Source organism: Gambusia affinis, linkage group LG04 (genome assembly GCF_019740435.1).
Source record: "Gambusia affinis linkage group LG04, SWU_Gaff_1.0, whole genome shotgun sequence".
Classification (NCBI taxonomy): Eukaryota; Metazoa; Chordata; class Actinopteri; order Cyprinodontiformes; family Poeciliidae; genus Gambusia; species Gambusia affinis.
Window position 1 is genome coordinate 12,199,577 of NC_057871.1, and position 16,161 is coordinate 12,215,737.

The 16,161-nt window shown below is 38.1% G+C and overlaps 1 protein-coding gene across 1 annotated transcript in view; it reads left to right on the plus strand.

Moving 5' to 3' along the window:
- The window catches only part of stx8 (syntaxin 8), a 32,396-nt gene that overhangs the window by 5,148 nt on the left and 11,087 nt on the right, over nt 1-16,161 (plus strand). The window contains exons 5-6 of the mRNA XM_044114001.1: nt 92-216; nt 1,034-1,126. Of these exons, the coding sequence (XP_043969936.1) occupies nt 92-216; nt 1,034-1,126 (218 nt within the window). The remainder of the gene's footprint in view (nt 1-91; nt 217-1,033; nt 1,127-16,161) is intronic.

Consider the following 16,161-nt stretch of genomic DNA (forward strand, 5'->3'; position numbering starts at 1 on the left):
TCTAAAGTCTTTGTTGACTTGTTGTGCGCAAAGGTTTATTTTCTCTGAGTGCAAGCTGACTGCTAAAAACTGTCGTCTTTATGAACCTCAGATCCACGTTGATGAGCGGAGGAGCAGCAGCAGGTACGCCCAACCCGTGGCTCATTGAGGAGTCAGAGGAGACGAAGGGGCTGTCCTTTGGAGAGATTAAACAACAGCAACAGAGAATCATTGAGGGTAATTTCCACTTCATAGATACAACATAGATAAAATATTATTTTAGGATCAAACAACTAAATCTAGCTTTTAAATTTGTTGTGTGTGTAGTATATTTTGAACAATTTAACTGGCTAAGCCTGTAATTAATTTTGGATGTATGTATCTATCAACGTCAGAGTTTTTAGGACTTCACTTAATCAGTTCTTTTAAAAAAGAAGTTTAGATTAAGTAAAGGTCATATGAGTCATGATGAGATGTTTAGTGAGTGCTGTAAAATATAGTAGTTTAATAAAACTTGATGGATGCATTAATTCACTGCATTGCTCATGGATAAGTTTGAAACGTAATTTAAACATGTATTCATCTATGGGTTATATTACAAAACAACATATGTTATTAGTTTTTATCTTATTTTTTGATTCCTGTCTGATTATGATTTAATCACTGGGATGTTTTTTGCCACCTGGCTCCCTGCCTTCTCCATAGTTTCCTTTATTGTCAGTTTAAAGTCAATGAGTTGGGTTAAAACAGTGAAATATTACCATATGGAAATTGTGACACCAATGTTGGATTCCTGGAAATGGCTAACGTTTATTTCTGAACATGTGGCTTAAAAGAAATTCCCCTGGTGTGGAAAATGTCAAACCTAGACACCTACAGAAGCCTCGATGTATTTCTCCCGTAGTTTTAATGTTTTCACGCCAGTCACATTTTACATTCTATATTTTCTTTTTGTTTCCTTCTCTCCTACTTAAAAGAAACAAATGAATCAAAATGGATTTATTGAGTGATTTATTTAGCGTCTTCTGTTTATGTTTGTTTTCTTTTCCTCCAGTCCAGGACGCAGGCCTGGATGCACTGGCAGCAGTCATCAGCCGACAGAAGATAATGGGCCAAGAGATCGGCAACGAGTTGGAAGAACAGAACGGTAAAGTAAATTATCCACTGCTTCAATTTTGTGTATTTCTTTTTCCTTCCATATTCCCAAAACATACCAGAGTGTGAAATCAGACGGACAGATGTTGCTTATAAATAGAAGCAGTTGCCTCATGGACCCAGACGGGAAGGAATATGCTGTGACATCACCACAAACACTGAAAACCTTTCCACATTTTGTCACGCTACTCGCACAACGTCAAGGTATTTTGTTGGGATTTTATCAGGTGTCCCAACAAAAAGCAGCGCATCGACGTGAAGTGGGAGAAAAACGATACATGTTGTACAGATTGCATGCAAATACAGTGAAATTTTAAGTTGTAACAACACAAAATGTGGAAAACTTAAAAGAGTTTGAATATTTATCCCTGCATGTGAACACGTACCCGGACACATTAACACATGTGCCCTGAAACATCTATTGTGGAAGCATTTGTCCTTACAGTGAGGTCATGACCGTGTCATACAACCCACAGAGAAATGGGATCTGGCTGTTTGTGCAGCTCAAAAGGTTGGAGTCATGGAATCAGATCCGATCAGAGCTAATGGTCATTTTGAGATTTTCCTGGCAAAACAGTGAGGGAGGCTTCTCCATCCTCAAATAGCTTCTGTCGCTGGTAGAGCGTGCTGCTCAGAACGGAGTACAGTGGCCTCTGGTTGATTTTTAGACAGGCGGCACTCGAGATGTTAGATTTCCAGAAGATCAGCTGTCAGCCTGTGAACAATTAGATACTTTAATGCACTGCCCCTGGAGGCCTGGAGGAGTTGATACGCCAGCAGTAGAGAGGGTTGCCTTACCCACAGGAGATGTACTCTTGTCATTAATTGCAATTACTATCTGTATGTTTATAGCGATGCTGATTATCATCTTCACACCTTCATGACTCTTAATGGCAAAAAGTAAGAAATCACAGTTAAGTCATTAGAATCAGCCATTTTTAAACCTGTAAAATATGAAGTAACTGTTAAGGTTGAATGTAAAAACGTTATCCTTAAATCTGTGATTTCTCTGTAGTTTGTTAAACAAGAATAGTCTTCCCATCTTGTTGGAGTTCCTTTTCTGCCCTGATCGTTGTACTGTAGCGGTGTTTTCCTATAAATAGATTAAGCTCTCTGCAGCTGGGCTGCTCCTGTCTGGCTGAAACCAAGTGGTCCTGTTTATTTCCTTTTTGGGAAACCGTTTCAGGTGAGGTCAGCAAAGAAGGTGAGCCTTTTCTTTAGAGGTTAAGAAATGAACCCAGAGAACTTGGATATTAAATACGCCTCTTTCAGTCCTGGTCGCATCACAATGGAAGGAAGTGTCAAAAAAACAGACCAATTATCCTAATTTTGGTCTTTTATATGGCTGAGCACTGATCCTCTGCAAACAGCAGAATTTCCTTGTTATTTGCCAATCACAGCAGAAAGAAGGAATTCAATCGCTGCTGCTTTGTTGAAAGTAGTTGAGCGATTTGCCATCACAGTTTTTCGTTCTGTGTTTCAGACGTCAGTGTTTTTATTTCCACAGTAAATGTTGCTTAAAATGGTCTGACACATACCAGGGAGAATGGCCTGCGTTAGCATCTGATTCCCTTACCAAGAGCTAATGCTATTTTGACTTTATTGGTGTTGATATTTGGCATTTTGCGGCCTGGAGCAGTGGCTCAGGCTCAACAAGTGCCGTGTCGCGCACTTGACTCATGTCTCACAAGTGTCAGACAGTGGTTTGTTCATTAAATGTATTCCCTCTGAAAAAAAGACCGGCAAAAATTAGAAGCCGTCTCATTTGTCTGATTTTAATGGTTCTTTCCTAATTGTATATTTTACTGCTGCAGCAGTGAAACAGGCTAAGTAGCTGAAGGGTGTATTCTCACGCTGCTGTATTATGACCATATGTAGTATGTGTAACTTAAAAGCAAACTATTTTAGTTCTTGTTTGTATCAATTATGTTTTATTGAAATCACCAACTAAATCAAATAGAAAGCCAATCACAGCTCTATTTGCATAAGAATCTATAGTGTATGTTTTGTGGTTTATTTTGTACAGCACCCTAAACTATTATTTTACTATTTTATGGCAGTCGCAATTACTGATTCACAGCCATTCCAATTAGTGCTGGAAACTCAAGCTCATCCCTGCAGCAACATTTCCTGCATTGTGATTTCTGTTAAAACTGCATACAATCTCATTACTTTTAACCTTGTATAGGACCCTCATTACTGATAACTTTTTTAAAAAGCAGGAATAAATGGGGAGCACAAGGCTTACTTCAGTACAGTGACATCACAATAAGCGCACAGGGATCAGTTTGCTTCTGCTTTTAAAAGCAGCTGTGTGCAAATAAACTACATTGATGCTGGGAATAGACATGTAGCCTGCATGTTTTGAGTTTCAGATTGATTGATTGATTGTTTGCTTCCTTCTGCCCCTAAATGAAGTTGTTAGGAGTGAGCCATGTTATGCCATAGAAATGCAGAATCATGTCATGACAGTCAAAAAGCATTTCATCAGACAAATGTCAGGCTTGTAATGAGCCGGAGAGGGGAGCTTGATATTTTGTGACCACCAGACTGGATGGATGGAATTTTACAAAACATTATTAGATCCCCGTGCCACCAGTGGATGTTTGAAAGGAGTTTTATCTTGTACAGAACATCAGTGTTAAGGGGCATTAAAATCAGCATGTAATGGGAACATAAATAATAGGCAAATAAAAGCCAAGGGGTTTACGGTCAAACATGTGAACCACTCTAACCACCACACAATTAATCACAAACCCTCATGGTTGCATTTCTCTGTATATCCATGCAGGAATGGGGCCTTTTAAAGCCACTCTGATAAAGCTGTGGATAAGAGCAGGCGAACAATGGCATGAATGACTTGGGTCACATCAGCCAGCGCCAAGTGACGAGCAATGTAGTTTAGGCACTGTGAAGAAATTAACATTTTGAATAAAGAAAGTTGTCTCAAGGCGTTTCATTTATCAAACCTTCTGTCAGTGAATTCACAACCCTTCTCTTGTTCGTCGGTCAAGGATTGACACTACAGCTTTCTTATTGGTTTCTTTAAGCTATTCCAGTTGGGAAAAAAAATCCTTAGATAATCCTGAGATTCCTGAAGGTATAAGGTCCAATGAATGAATTGGGGTGTGGTCAGTCCTACTCAGTTCATCAACACACCCTTTTCCACATGTCCACCATCAAGTATGTCATGAGAATGGGTGGGGTTGTTTTTCCTTCTACTCCCAAGTACATCCATCCTTCATAAGTTGTTGGCAGAGGCCAGATTTCTCACAAACTATCAATTGTGAAGGAGGGTCTATTCCTCCATTGCTTGAAGAGAAGATTTGACAATTCTTGGAGACAAAGACTTGTTGGCATATCTAGACTCTCTTCAGAATATTTAACCATTTTTGAGTAGGATTCCCCAGTATGAACAGTACAAAGTCCTATTTTGGCTAAAATCTGTTGATCTGTTTTTTCTTTTCTTTTCAAGCATTATATGAAAATATGGTTTCTTTTAAGTTAATTTCAAGCTCAAGTGGCCTTTATTTAACAGTGGACAGTCAAAAAAGCAGGTTGTGAGAGAGGGGGAAGTCATTTGTTGCATGTCAAGACTCGAACCTGTGATGGCCGTGTCGAGGACGTTTATGGATTCACTTTACTCATGGGCTATCACCGCACCTTAAATGCTTGCTTTTAATATTGTTTCTGTATATGCATGGCCGGCCCAAGGCATAAGCAAACTAAGCAGCCGTTTAGGGCCCCAAGGCCACTAAGCTGATTTTTTATTTTTTTTGTAATAATTTTTGTCATTATAATATCAAATCACTCAATTTCACTATGAAGTGATTTGTTTCTACAATAATATATATTTGATAATGTATGTAGAAATAATTATTTTATTGAAATAAAGAAAAAAATTAATTGCTCTTGGGGGCCCCCTGGTGGCCGCGGTAGGTACCGCACAATTCGCCGGTATTATGAGCTGCCTTGCAGTGCACATCCAAACGTCCAAAGCTCCAGTCAGAAGATAAATAAGCAAAACAATGTCTCAAAAAAGGACTTTTCCTTTGGAGGAAAGGAGGAAAGAAAGAGGAAGAATAGAGAAAAGCCAAGATAAAGGTTTATTTTAATATGTCTTTGTAATGTAAAAGATTTGTAAAGCTGCTAATAGAAAATTAGCGTGAACGGTCAAGATCAACTGCCAAACATTTATGCAATGGTATTTGTGTGAAATTGAGTTTAAACTTTATGTGAGTTGATTCTCATCGTTGGCTCTGTACATTTCTGAGGTGTTTTTGGCTTCAAAACGGAATGTTTGATGACGTTTGATAACAATAATTAAAACTTCTCGATGTTTGATGTTGTCTAGCAAAATGTTTTTACGTCAGGCTACATGGCTGCTACGTCGATGAATCATTTTGTGGCTAAAACAAACCTTATTTTTACATCTAAGTTATGTGAACCTTCTGTTAAAATAATTTGAAGGCACAGAATCAGTTCAGTACCAATCCACATTCTCAGGCGAGAAAGACTCACTTGGTATAAATAATATTTTTAGCTACTGGTGTTACAGAGTTAAGAGAAATTTATTTAATCAAAAAATGTCATGAATATGTGTGTAGAGCTGCACCAATTAATTTTTTTTGGCCAAAACCACGTTTCGCTTAGGGCCCCATGGAGGCCAGCCCTGTGTATGTTAAAAGTTTTTATCGTTAATAAGCCTGACCTGCCGATTTAGATTTTGGCTGATATGATTTTTTTTGCCTGAAAAGTCACTAAATATAGCAAGTAAGTCGCTGAGTTGGCCACAGTGGGGTGAATATTGTTAATTGTAAACGTTCAGACCTGACCGGGTGGGTCGGTCTGTCAGTCAAACCACTCACTGCAGAGCAGGAAAGGACAGTGACTGATTTTTAAACCTTTGCTGATAAAGATGAGATCAAGAGATAAGTTCACATGTAAGTATCAGCCAATCACGATCCCCCAAAATTAAGGAAATCCGTGCCCAGAATTCAACTGGTTGATGAATCAGTATTCCAATAAATGTATCCTATATTATACATGTATATCATGTAATCAGCACTGCCAGAGATGCAATACGTTTATAGCAAATGTGTGAATGATCTAATGATCGGACTGCTGATTGCAGCCAGTCCACATTGTTAACAGAACTAGAGGGCCCCAAAACCACATTTTGCTTATGGCCCCATGGAGGCTTGGGCCGGCCCTGTGAATATGTTAAAAGTTTGATTTTAAGTACGAGCTTTTCTATGTCTATTAAAATTTTAAATAAATTCCAGGTTCAAACAAAGAAGCTGTGATGTTGCTGAAATTTGTTTGTGCAGCAAGAATATCCTACCGATTCTTGCAGGGAGATTTGTCTACAGTGAGTGGTATGTGTACATTCAACAGTAATATAATGTTACAGCTGTGTAACCTATCCCTACAGAGCATTTGTGGCTGATTTTTGTGGGGAGAGCACATTAGCCATATGTGTTGGCATTATTGCTGTTTGGGAATCTCTGTAGTTTCAGCTGCCAGCTCTGTTGGCTCAGAGCAAAGGATTCCTTTCCATTTAACGGTACCTATGACTGACTCCGCCATGGTGTGGCAGGTCTTTTCTGGCTAATTCAAGTGACAACGGGTACAAATCCCCCTCTCTGTTTATTTAATCGCTAACCGCTCTGGTTTGGAAGTCGTCTTGAACGTGCCGACAAGCAGAGGGCTGATTTGCTTTCTCTTCAGCTTCAGGGAACCCTGGGCCATACCACATAATGAATGGAAGGACTTACTTTACCAAGTCTTCCACAAGCATGCTAACACGTGGTTTCCATTTCAATACAGGAGGAGACTGCACCTTCATTTTGAGGATATTTTGATGCGTTTATTTGTGATGGTGTGTAAATGTGCAGATAGCACTGTGCAAAAGTCTTATGCCACCTTTTGTAAACTGGACTTTATTATATCATTAAGGGGGTCCACAAGGAAGAGTTTTCCAAATTAATACTTGGATATTAGTTGCTTATTTTAAAAGTTACTTTCACTCTTCTTAGTGTACTGTTTGATTTTAAAGGGAAATGCTCATGATGATGATTATTATTGGTTATAACTGAAAACCCTTATTATAGCGCTGTAAGGACAATGACCCCATATACTATGTTTTAATGTCGGTTTTACAAGAAATGTGCAAATGGAGTGTTTGATTTAATATTTTCAAAACTTAAGTAGTGGTAGCATGTAAGAAGGACACTATTTATTTAAAAGAAGATATCGAAGATAATTAATACCTGAGAGATAAGTGTTTAAATATGAGCATGTTTTTAATTATAGTTCTTAAAGAAACTGCACAAAACAAATGTTAGGCTTAAAAAAAATCTTATGAAAAAGCAACAATTTTTTTTGACTGTTTGTATACACAGTCAAATGGGTCACTGTATATAAATATATTGGTTTGACAGAAAATGCCTCCTGTCTGAATATGACATCATTGTTTTTTTACTTTGAGCAAAAATACATTTGAGTCTAACAAATACTTTGTGATTGGCATTTCAACTACTACATCTGTGTAATACTAACTACATGACGAGTTATTACAACACTATCCAGAGAGGAACATCGCACACATCCTGACATATGTAGATATAAACAAGAGCCATATAAAGTCATACAGCCATTCCTGTAATTACTGTATGACTTTCAGAACACCTATAGGGAAAACAAAGTATATGAAATCCACACCCTCTGCCTTCTAGAAGTATTCACATTTCACACTTAGAGTTTTCCACAGTTTAAGTTACTGTACTTTCTTAAGATTTTATAAGAGACCAACACAAAATTTACTCTCCCTCTGATACTCATTAATTTGCTGTCTGTTTGTAGTCCTACTCATTATGAAATGAAAACAAAGATGAAAACCCAACATATACTTTGTGGTACATTTTCCACTTCAAGAAGATTTTAAATTGCCAGTGAAAATCTTACCCTAAGAATGTTACAAAGTGTCCATCTGCATGAACCACCTGTGCTGGCGATGGTTGAAGTGATGTGGTAGTAATTGTTTCTATTTGAGCGTCTTAATGAGAACATTCAGTTCTTGTCCAATAGGAATTTACCAGAGAGAGGAAGTGGCCCTAAGTAGAAAGCATTTACTAACAACCATTGGCTGGATAATTCAAAGAGAACAGAATGCATTAGCAAAATATGTACAAACTACCTATAGACATAACATGAGCAGAGTTTTATTTGGATTAGGTAACAGGTGGATTTTTAATGTCGGTAATCTTCAAAATTTTCTTAACATTCTGAAGTAAGTCTTTAATCATCTAGGAAAAGAAATGAAGGTGTAGCTGCTACGTTTCTTTAAAAACAATAAAAAAAACTTTCCTGTGGGTAAAACTCTACATGCTCTCCATTTGATCTCTTATCTCACAGCACACAATGTTCCAAGTCAGACACAAACACAGGAACCACAATCCCTTAAAAAAAGAGAATTTCAAAACCTCTTTTGTTCCACAAATAAAACATGGAGCCCCTTATTGCCTGTTTTATGACATTAATGGTTGACATGTGTCTAATCTATCTTGTGTGCCACCAAAGTTTTTGAGCCAACCCCTTATCACCTCAAAAAATAGACATTTGATCTGTTATCTAATATTTTCCTTTAGCCTGAAGCAGCGTGTAATCTGACACGCATCTTTTCTTCCTAAGTGGCTATTGTTACACATTAGAGACATTTGGAGTCTAAGGAATCACACAAGAGCCCACTGGTGGGCAGTACGGGCAGTTGCTACACCTCAGTTATAGTCCTCGTTAAAAAGCTTTTGGTAGACCTTCACGCTGGGGTGATTCAAAGCTGTCTAGTTACTGTTTGATCCAAGCAGGTGAAGGGAAAGTCATAAGACCTGGCACAAGATTTAATACATTTAGTCATCTGGGGATTTCTGGTCTTCCTCTGCACCAATCAGCACCTCCTCGTTTGGATCGTCTTTTGGAGGAACTGTGTAATTACTAAACAGATGGTGGTTCACTGTCAGACCTAATAGGTGCAATGTGATTGTGTAAAGATGAGTAAAATATGCAGCTAGAAGGACTACAGTCACAATCTTCTTCTGCTTTAAATAGATTTTAAAAAAACCAAAAACAAACATGTGCTCTAAGCAAAATTCTTAAATTAAAGACTTTCAAAACTTTATAACAGTGTGTGAGTCTTTGGAAGCAGACTGAAGGAAAACAAAAACAGGCTGGACAGCTTCTGAAAGTTTGATCCCTTCACCATTTTGTTCTTTTGCAGTTTTGGTTTTTCGACCAAACCTTCATTGCTAGCTTGGGAATGTTTCATTCCCGCTGATGATTTAAAGGTGACTTAGTCCACTATAGGAAAATATGGTCATTGCAACTTTAGCAAGTCGTATCTGTCACCAGGAGATCACTCATAATTTTCCTGCCTTAAGTGAAGCTTTTTAATTCCAAATTTTCCAAAAGTTAGGTAGCCCAAATGAGGATCAAAGCTACTGGGATTTCTCTAATTGAGCATGATTTCTCAGGATGAATGCCATGTGAGTCAGTCCGCGAAAAGGAGGAGAAGTTGTGAATAATGATGTTGATTTTCTGCGTTGTTTGCATTGTAATCTGCCTATGGTTGTAGTTTGGCAATGGCAGTGGAGAAAGTAAAGTAAAGCCATTGGGTCCATTTTGGCCACTCTATTCTAAATTTAGCAATTAAAGTCAGAGCAAGACGAATTATAGTACTTTAATGCTAGCAAATATGTTGTAGCCCCTCTCGTTAATAAACATCTTGTTCGGCTCGACACTTCTCTTCTCGCAGTGAAAAGTTGCGCACTCAATTCCTGGTACGCTTCATGGCATAGCTTCCTTAATGATCGAGCTGGCGCATTTCATACATCATGGCCAAATGCAAGCTATTGGGTAAAATCAGATCCAGTTGTTTCAAACCTCAACAGAGTCCACGTCTCCAGCAAGCAATCGTTTCTCAACAGCTCAGGGTCCAGATCTGCTGCACAAAGCAAAGAGTAGATTTGCCTGTTATTTTTTTTACCGTCTATTTAAATGCTGTACTACCAAAGGAAATAGACTGACATGGAACGTTTTTACACGTCTGTGTGAAAATGGAAATAAATTGGGATGAAGTGGAATGTATGGATAAAGCATGGGATTATGAGAGTTGATGTTGGGGTAAATTAACCCAGTCACTCATAGTTGGTGGCACAACACTTTACTGCTTATCGCTCCTGTTTCCCCTTAACCCATGGTATGAGTTAACACTTTAAATGTTTATCCTTCCTATGGAAGACAAATGCTAGGTTGGTTTCTACCTTCCTCTAAATAATTGTCCAATGAGACTCAGTTCTTCTGGGTATTGCTCAAAGACCAGAATGTGTGAGGGTGTGTGTTTTTTCTCAGCGTCTGTGCATGGGAGCATATGTGTCCTTATGCGTGAGTGAGCGCATCATGGGTGAAACCACGTCTGGCAGGAAGATCAAAGTCCCACCATAACTCCTCAGCCAGCCAGCCAGCCAGCGTATTGCCGGGAAGCTCCGCACACCACAGGGGACGTCGAGTTATTGGACTCAGATCATTTCAATTAGAACAGAGTTGTTCAGTTTAGGAAACAAGTTCATGAACACTCACTGTTCCTTAGACTTTTAGGTAATTATTTGCAAATTTAAATCAGTATTTTAAAGAAAAAATCTATCTGGAGACTGCTGCTTGGCACTGTAGCAACAACAACAAATCATTTATAGATCCTTTCAACATACAGAAAGAATTTTGATTTTCATTATCTATAATCGCTCGTCTTCAAGAAATATAGGTTTGAAATATGTTACTCTTTGTGTAATAGACCAAAATGAAACGCAGGTTTCACTTTAAGAAATGAGTGTCAAAACCATAGAATTTGTTTCATTGTTTTCATGATGTAGCTTTTTCAGATGTGCCTAATCAGCATTAATTTGCTGATTCTATTTGAATCGGCTAGTTTTCATGTACAATTAGTCAAAGCTCATAACCTAAATCCAATGGAGAATCACTGGTAAGGAGATGTTCAGAGATGCTCTTTATCATTACTTGCTGAGTTTGAGCTATTTCACAAAGAAGAATGGCTCTCAGTAGAGATTTAAAGTATGGATGGATGTACTTTCACTGAAAGGTGATTCTGCAATGTTTTGACTCAGGGGGGAACCAAAATATGAATTCATAGCAAATCATGTTCTTTTTCTCCCTTTCATTAATTTCCATTTATTTCATCTTCCACTCCCCTCCCAGGTCCCTTTGTTAATGAAGTGTGATGCTAGTGATGAAGTGTAACAAGGGCTGTTCTGGCGTTGCTGTGCCATTGACAGGGTGGTCCCTGCCTCACACTGCTGCTGCCGGTACCCTCATGCTCATCACACTCACATTGTTCAGTGGCACCTGGCCATATAAATGCTGATGGTAAAAAGCCAGGAATTCTTCAGACTTCACGTCTTTTGTACTTTTGTACTTTTTAGGATTTTACGTGATTTTTTTTTTTTTTATTGTTTCAAAGACGACATGGTACATTAGACTTGTATTATTTGTATGTAATTCAGTAGTAAATTTAGTTCAGGGTCGTTGTGTTTTTTGCTTGGTGAAACCGATCAGAGATGCTGGTGATTCTGGCTGCAGTATAGTTCTTTTTCTTTCAATATGGAAAGAGGAATTGCTTAATTTTTTGGCATTCATCTTTCAGGACAATTTTAGCTACAGATAATTCCTTAATGTTCAATTAGAGATGCACTGTGATTAATTATATGGCGGATATTTGATGAACAAGCATGCACGTCCTATTTTTATTGAAAAAAAAAAAATAATTTTTTTCTCCGAAGAGTTTTTGCGGCGCTAGTGGCTCGTATTTTTGCGACAGTAGGCAGACAGAAGAGGGGGAAGACTTGCGGCAAAGGTCATCGGGACCGGGAGTCGAACCCGCGACGTCCGCGTCGAGGACCAAGGCCTCCAAACGTGGGGCTCGCTAACCCCCTGCGCCACCACAGCGTGCCCCATATCCTATTTTTATTTTAGGCAATTATCATTCCTAAGAACTGTGAAAACAATGAAATATTTTCTTCATTGATTTAAGAGTTCAATGAAAACCTTCATGAAAAAGCTCCAAGTCTATCAATGTATAAAAATGTAGGTTGCTGGATAGATGTTTCTGTACAAATAAAATGATTTACTGCTTATCCTATTTTCTTCTTTAAAAAGCAAATCAATTTGTATTGCAGACCTCAAAAAGTGATGCATCTCAAGATATACTTTTTTTTTTACAGGTTGTACTGAAAGTAAATCATGGCATCTTAACTCTATCTAAGAGAAAACTTTAAGTGACTTATTGTAGCTATACAATAAGTCACTCATTGTATAGCTACAATGGAGCACTTTTACAAGCCTGTTTTAATTTGTACTTGGTCAGGGCATCTCCAAAACTCCAACTCTTGTGAAGTGTTCAAAACAGTAAATCAGAAACAAGGGCACTTTACTCACTTGCAAAGCGAAGACTGGTCTGTGTGGTCCAATCCAAGTTTCTATAGCTTACATCGCTCATGGTAATGCTGATTCTGAAAAGAAAGTTTCATAACGCATCACAATTTGTTCAATATGGATCTATAAACCTCATATCAATCAGGTTCAACCTGATTGCTGATTGCTTGTTTTTTGTATTGTTTTTATTTGGGATGTTTTTCTCTGCAGCATCCTAATGCTCATTCTTTTCAAACCAAAATAGACAGAGAAGAACTCCAAACAGCGGCTTTTAAGAAAGACGGCGTCACAGGATGTTGGTTGCATATTTGTGTTTTATATTTATATTTTGAAGATGCTTTTTATTCACACTTTTTCTTAACCGGTAAAGCTCCCGCTCTCTTTACATTTCCAGGATTAGTTTATTTACAATATGCAGCCAAGATTAGGAAAATAGATAGGAAGCACTTGCAAGACACTGTATATTTGAGTAAATGCCATAATTGCTCTTGAGTTGTATCATCATGCTGAGCGCCTCTATGTTTGCCATGTCAAGTTCCAGTTAGTTCCAGAGATCTGTGTGTTTTGGTTGGCAGATGAGCGATACCGTCCATATACAGCCAGTCACACTCTGGCTGGTTGCTAACGCTTATGCTCAGAGCCCCTGGCGTTAAAACAGGAGATACAGAGAAAGGTTTGGCAAGTAAAACAACATTCTTTCCCATAACCTCTGGAGAAATCATGCTGCAGATAATCGGAACAGAATTAAGCCCACTGTCTTAGGTTGTGTTTAAATCATTGGAAGGAAACTCTTTGCCCGTTCTGGGAAGGACGCCCACTAAAACACTGGCTTACACGCCCACTAAAACATACTGGTCCACCAAATACAGACACCCTGAACTCTCACTGCTTATGATAGTACCTCCATTCTCTCATGCACATATACAAAATAATAATAACCAGCCGCAACTCTTAGCGTCTTTTGGGATGAGTATTTCCAGAACTTAGGACTAATAAGCTTCAGATCTTTGCTGTTTAAAAATAATATAATAATGATTCACTTCCCTAAGCTTTAGCTCTGATGTTTAACTTGAACTGGACTTTGTAATTAATTATCGATTACTATAAAAAAAAGTAATTACCTCACTTTAAAAAAAAAAAATTCTCATCTGCTTCTTTACTTTCCTTGTTTGGCCCTATTCCAGTTTTTCTCCGATTGTAGTTGCATGGCTTTGGATCTGTGTAATCTGTCCTGGCTAAGTAGTTCTATAATGACATTGGATCATGTCCACTAACTACTCAATGTGGTGGGTTCTCAACAGTACAGGTTCTAACTGAGTAAATGGGAGCAGAAAATCACTGTAGGCCATTAAACATGAGCAGAAGAAAGAAACATCATGCTGTCAGTGTTGTCATTGTGTGCAGATGGTCTTTTCTTGTGGTGTATTGCTTTGTAGTTGACATTGAAAGTGCAAGTGGTTACATATAGGGTACTGAAGGGGACTTTTTGATCATGTGCATTGTGTGTTGGACTGATGAAGCGGATCCGTTGTTATCAACAATAGAGCCTCTGGTTTTAATGAAGACCGTGTTGAGATATAAGTAGGTGTGGGTGCAGAGGCCCGCATAAAACCATCTGCTTGGAAAACTGGTCTTTTCTCAAGCAACTGCTGTGCCATTTGGTGTAAACCTTTAGGCAGTACTGCTCTTTTCTTAAAAAAATTTGTTTCCTACATTATCGTCTTCAGATCCAGAACATTAGTATATGCTTAGTTATCTGTTTATTAGCAGTCAGTAACAGCTATTTGTGATGGAAGAGAAAGGCCATGGTGTTCTAATCCCAATAAACCCTATTGTTTCTTGAACATCTTTTTTAAAGCGCTTTGGGTTTTAACAGTTTATAAGGTTAAATAATCTTTTTCTTTGTACCTTATTAACTTTATACTTTGATTATACAGTTTTGAAGTTATCTTGTAGACTACTATTAAATAGGTTATCCTGCAAAAACAGTTTGTCATGGCCATCTGTCTACCAATTTGATCATTTTCTTTTGCGTTGGTAATAGGTTAAAAATTCAACTAAACTTCTGATACTGACAGAAACTTTCACTGAACCACTTTGGAGATATGTTTTATTGAAATTTCATTAAACTGAAGTGGTCAAACCCTTTAAATTATAGACTATTTGCCTTCCATCATGCTAGGGATGCAGACTGATTGGTTCAGAAACAAAGTGATAAGCAAATACAAATACAGAGCCCAGCAAACCAGCTAACATGAAGACCACACATTGTGGGATGAAATTAAGGGAACATATACAGAGGGAAGTGGAGCAAAATGAAAGGCAGGTTTGTACATTGACTTATGGGAACCAAGAGAAAGAAACGCATCAAATTATGCGAGGCACAAACAAAGTAAAGCTTGGAAGTACGTCCACCTCGAAAAACGGACACTGAGGATCAAATTGAAGCGAAAGATTCACAAAACGGGAAACAATCTATGATGATACTTACAGCAAATATGTTAGATAGTTTGCCCCAAACTGCATAACCGGCCACATGGACAGGTATTTCATATAAACCTTGTAAGATGCTGGAGCCCAGATGAAATGCCGTTGAGCTTACTCACAGATCCGGCAACATGAGGTCGTTGGTGACGTCATGTAAAAGCAACATCTGTCTTCCATTGATGTGTGCGAGCTTAATAGCTCCCATGCCTTAAAAGAGACAGGTTTCACACATATAGTTTTTATTTTGGCCTGTGACCGAAAAGCTTTGTAGGTAGCAATAGACCAGGACAGGGATTTCTGCCATTGCCGTCCTAGAGTTTTCTTATTTTAGGACCGCACTTACATGCTGATGCTACACTGCCTTAAAGTGCCTGAAATCTTTTTTTAAAAATCACAAAAAATTTAGAATTTTTGTAGCCCACCACAACTTTCAACTTGAACCTGAAAATATATGTCACATTTTCTGTAAATAATTTATAATCACATTGTGTGATCACTGTGGCATTTCAGCATTTTTATGACTGTTCACGACCATACTTCAGTAAAATACTTAATCATGAAATATACATACCTGTATGCACAAATGTAGTTTGATGAACTTAAAGAATTATTTACGATTACAAAATGAAAATATTTTGAGATTAAATAATATTTAGGTCTGCGACAGACTGGCGACCTGTCCAGGGTGAACCCCGCCTCTCGCCCGGAACGTTAGCTGGGGATTGGCACCAGCAACCCTCCCGACCCCATTAGGGACAAAGGGTGATTAGAAAATGGATGGATGGATGGATAATATTTAGGTATAAAATAGCCTGGCTAAGTCTGGATATGAAGAGATGAAGGGGTAAATTGATATTACATTTAAACATTTAAAATATTTTAATTTGAGGAAGCAAACAAATGAAGAGGATCCTGAGTTCAGCTGCTGTTTCAATACCAATGGTATGAAAACTATTTTCATCACAGGGTTTATGCATATTGTTTCAAGTCAGGACTCTTAAGAGAGATAGATTTTGTTTTATAGGCAAAATGCTCCAACAT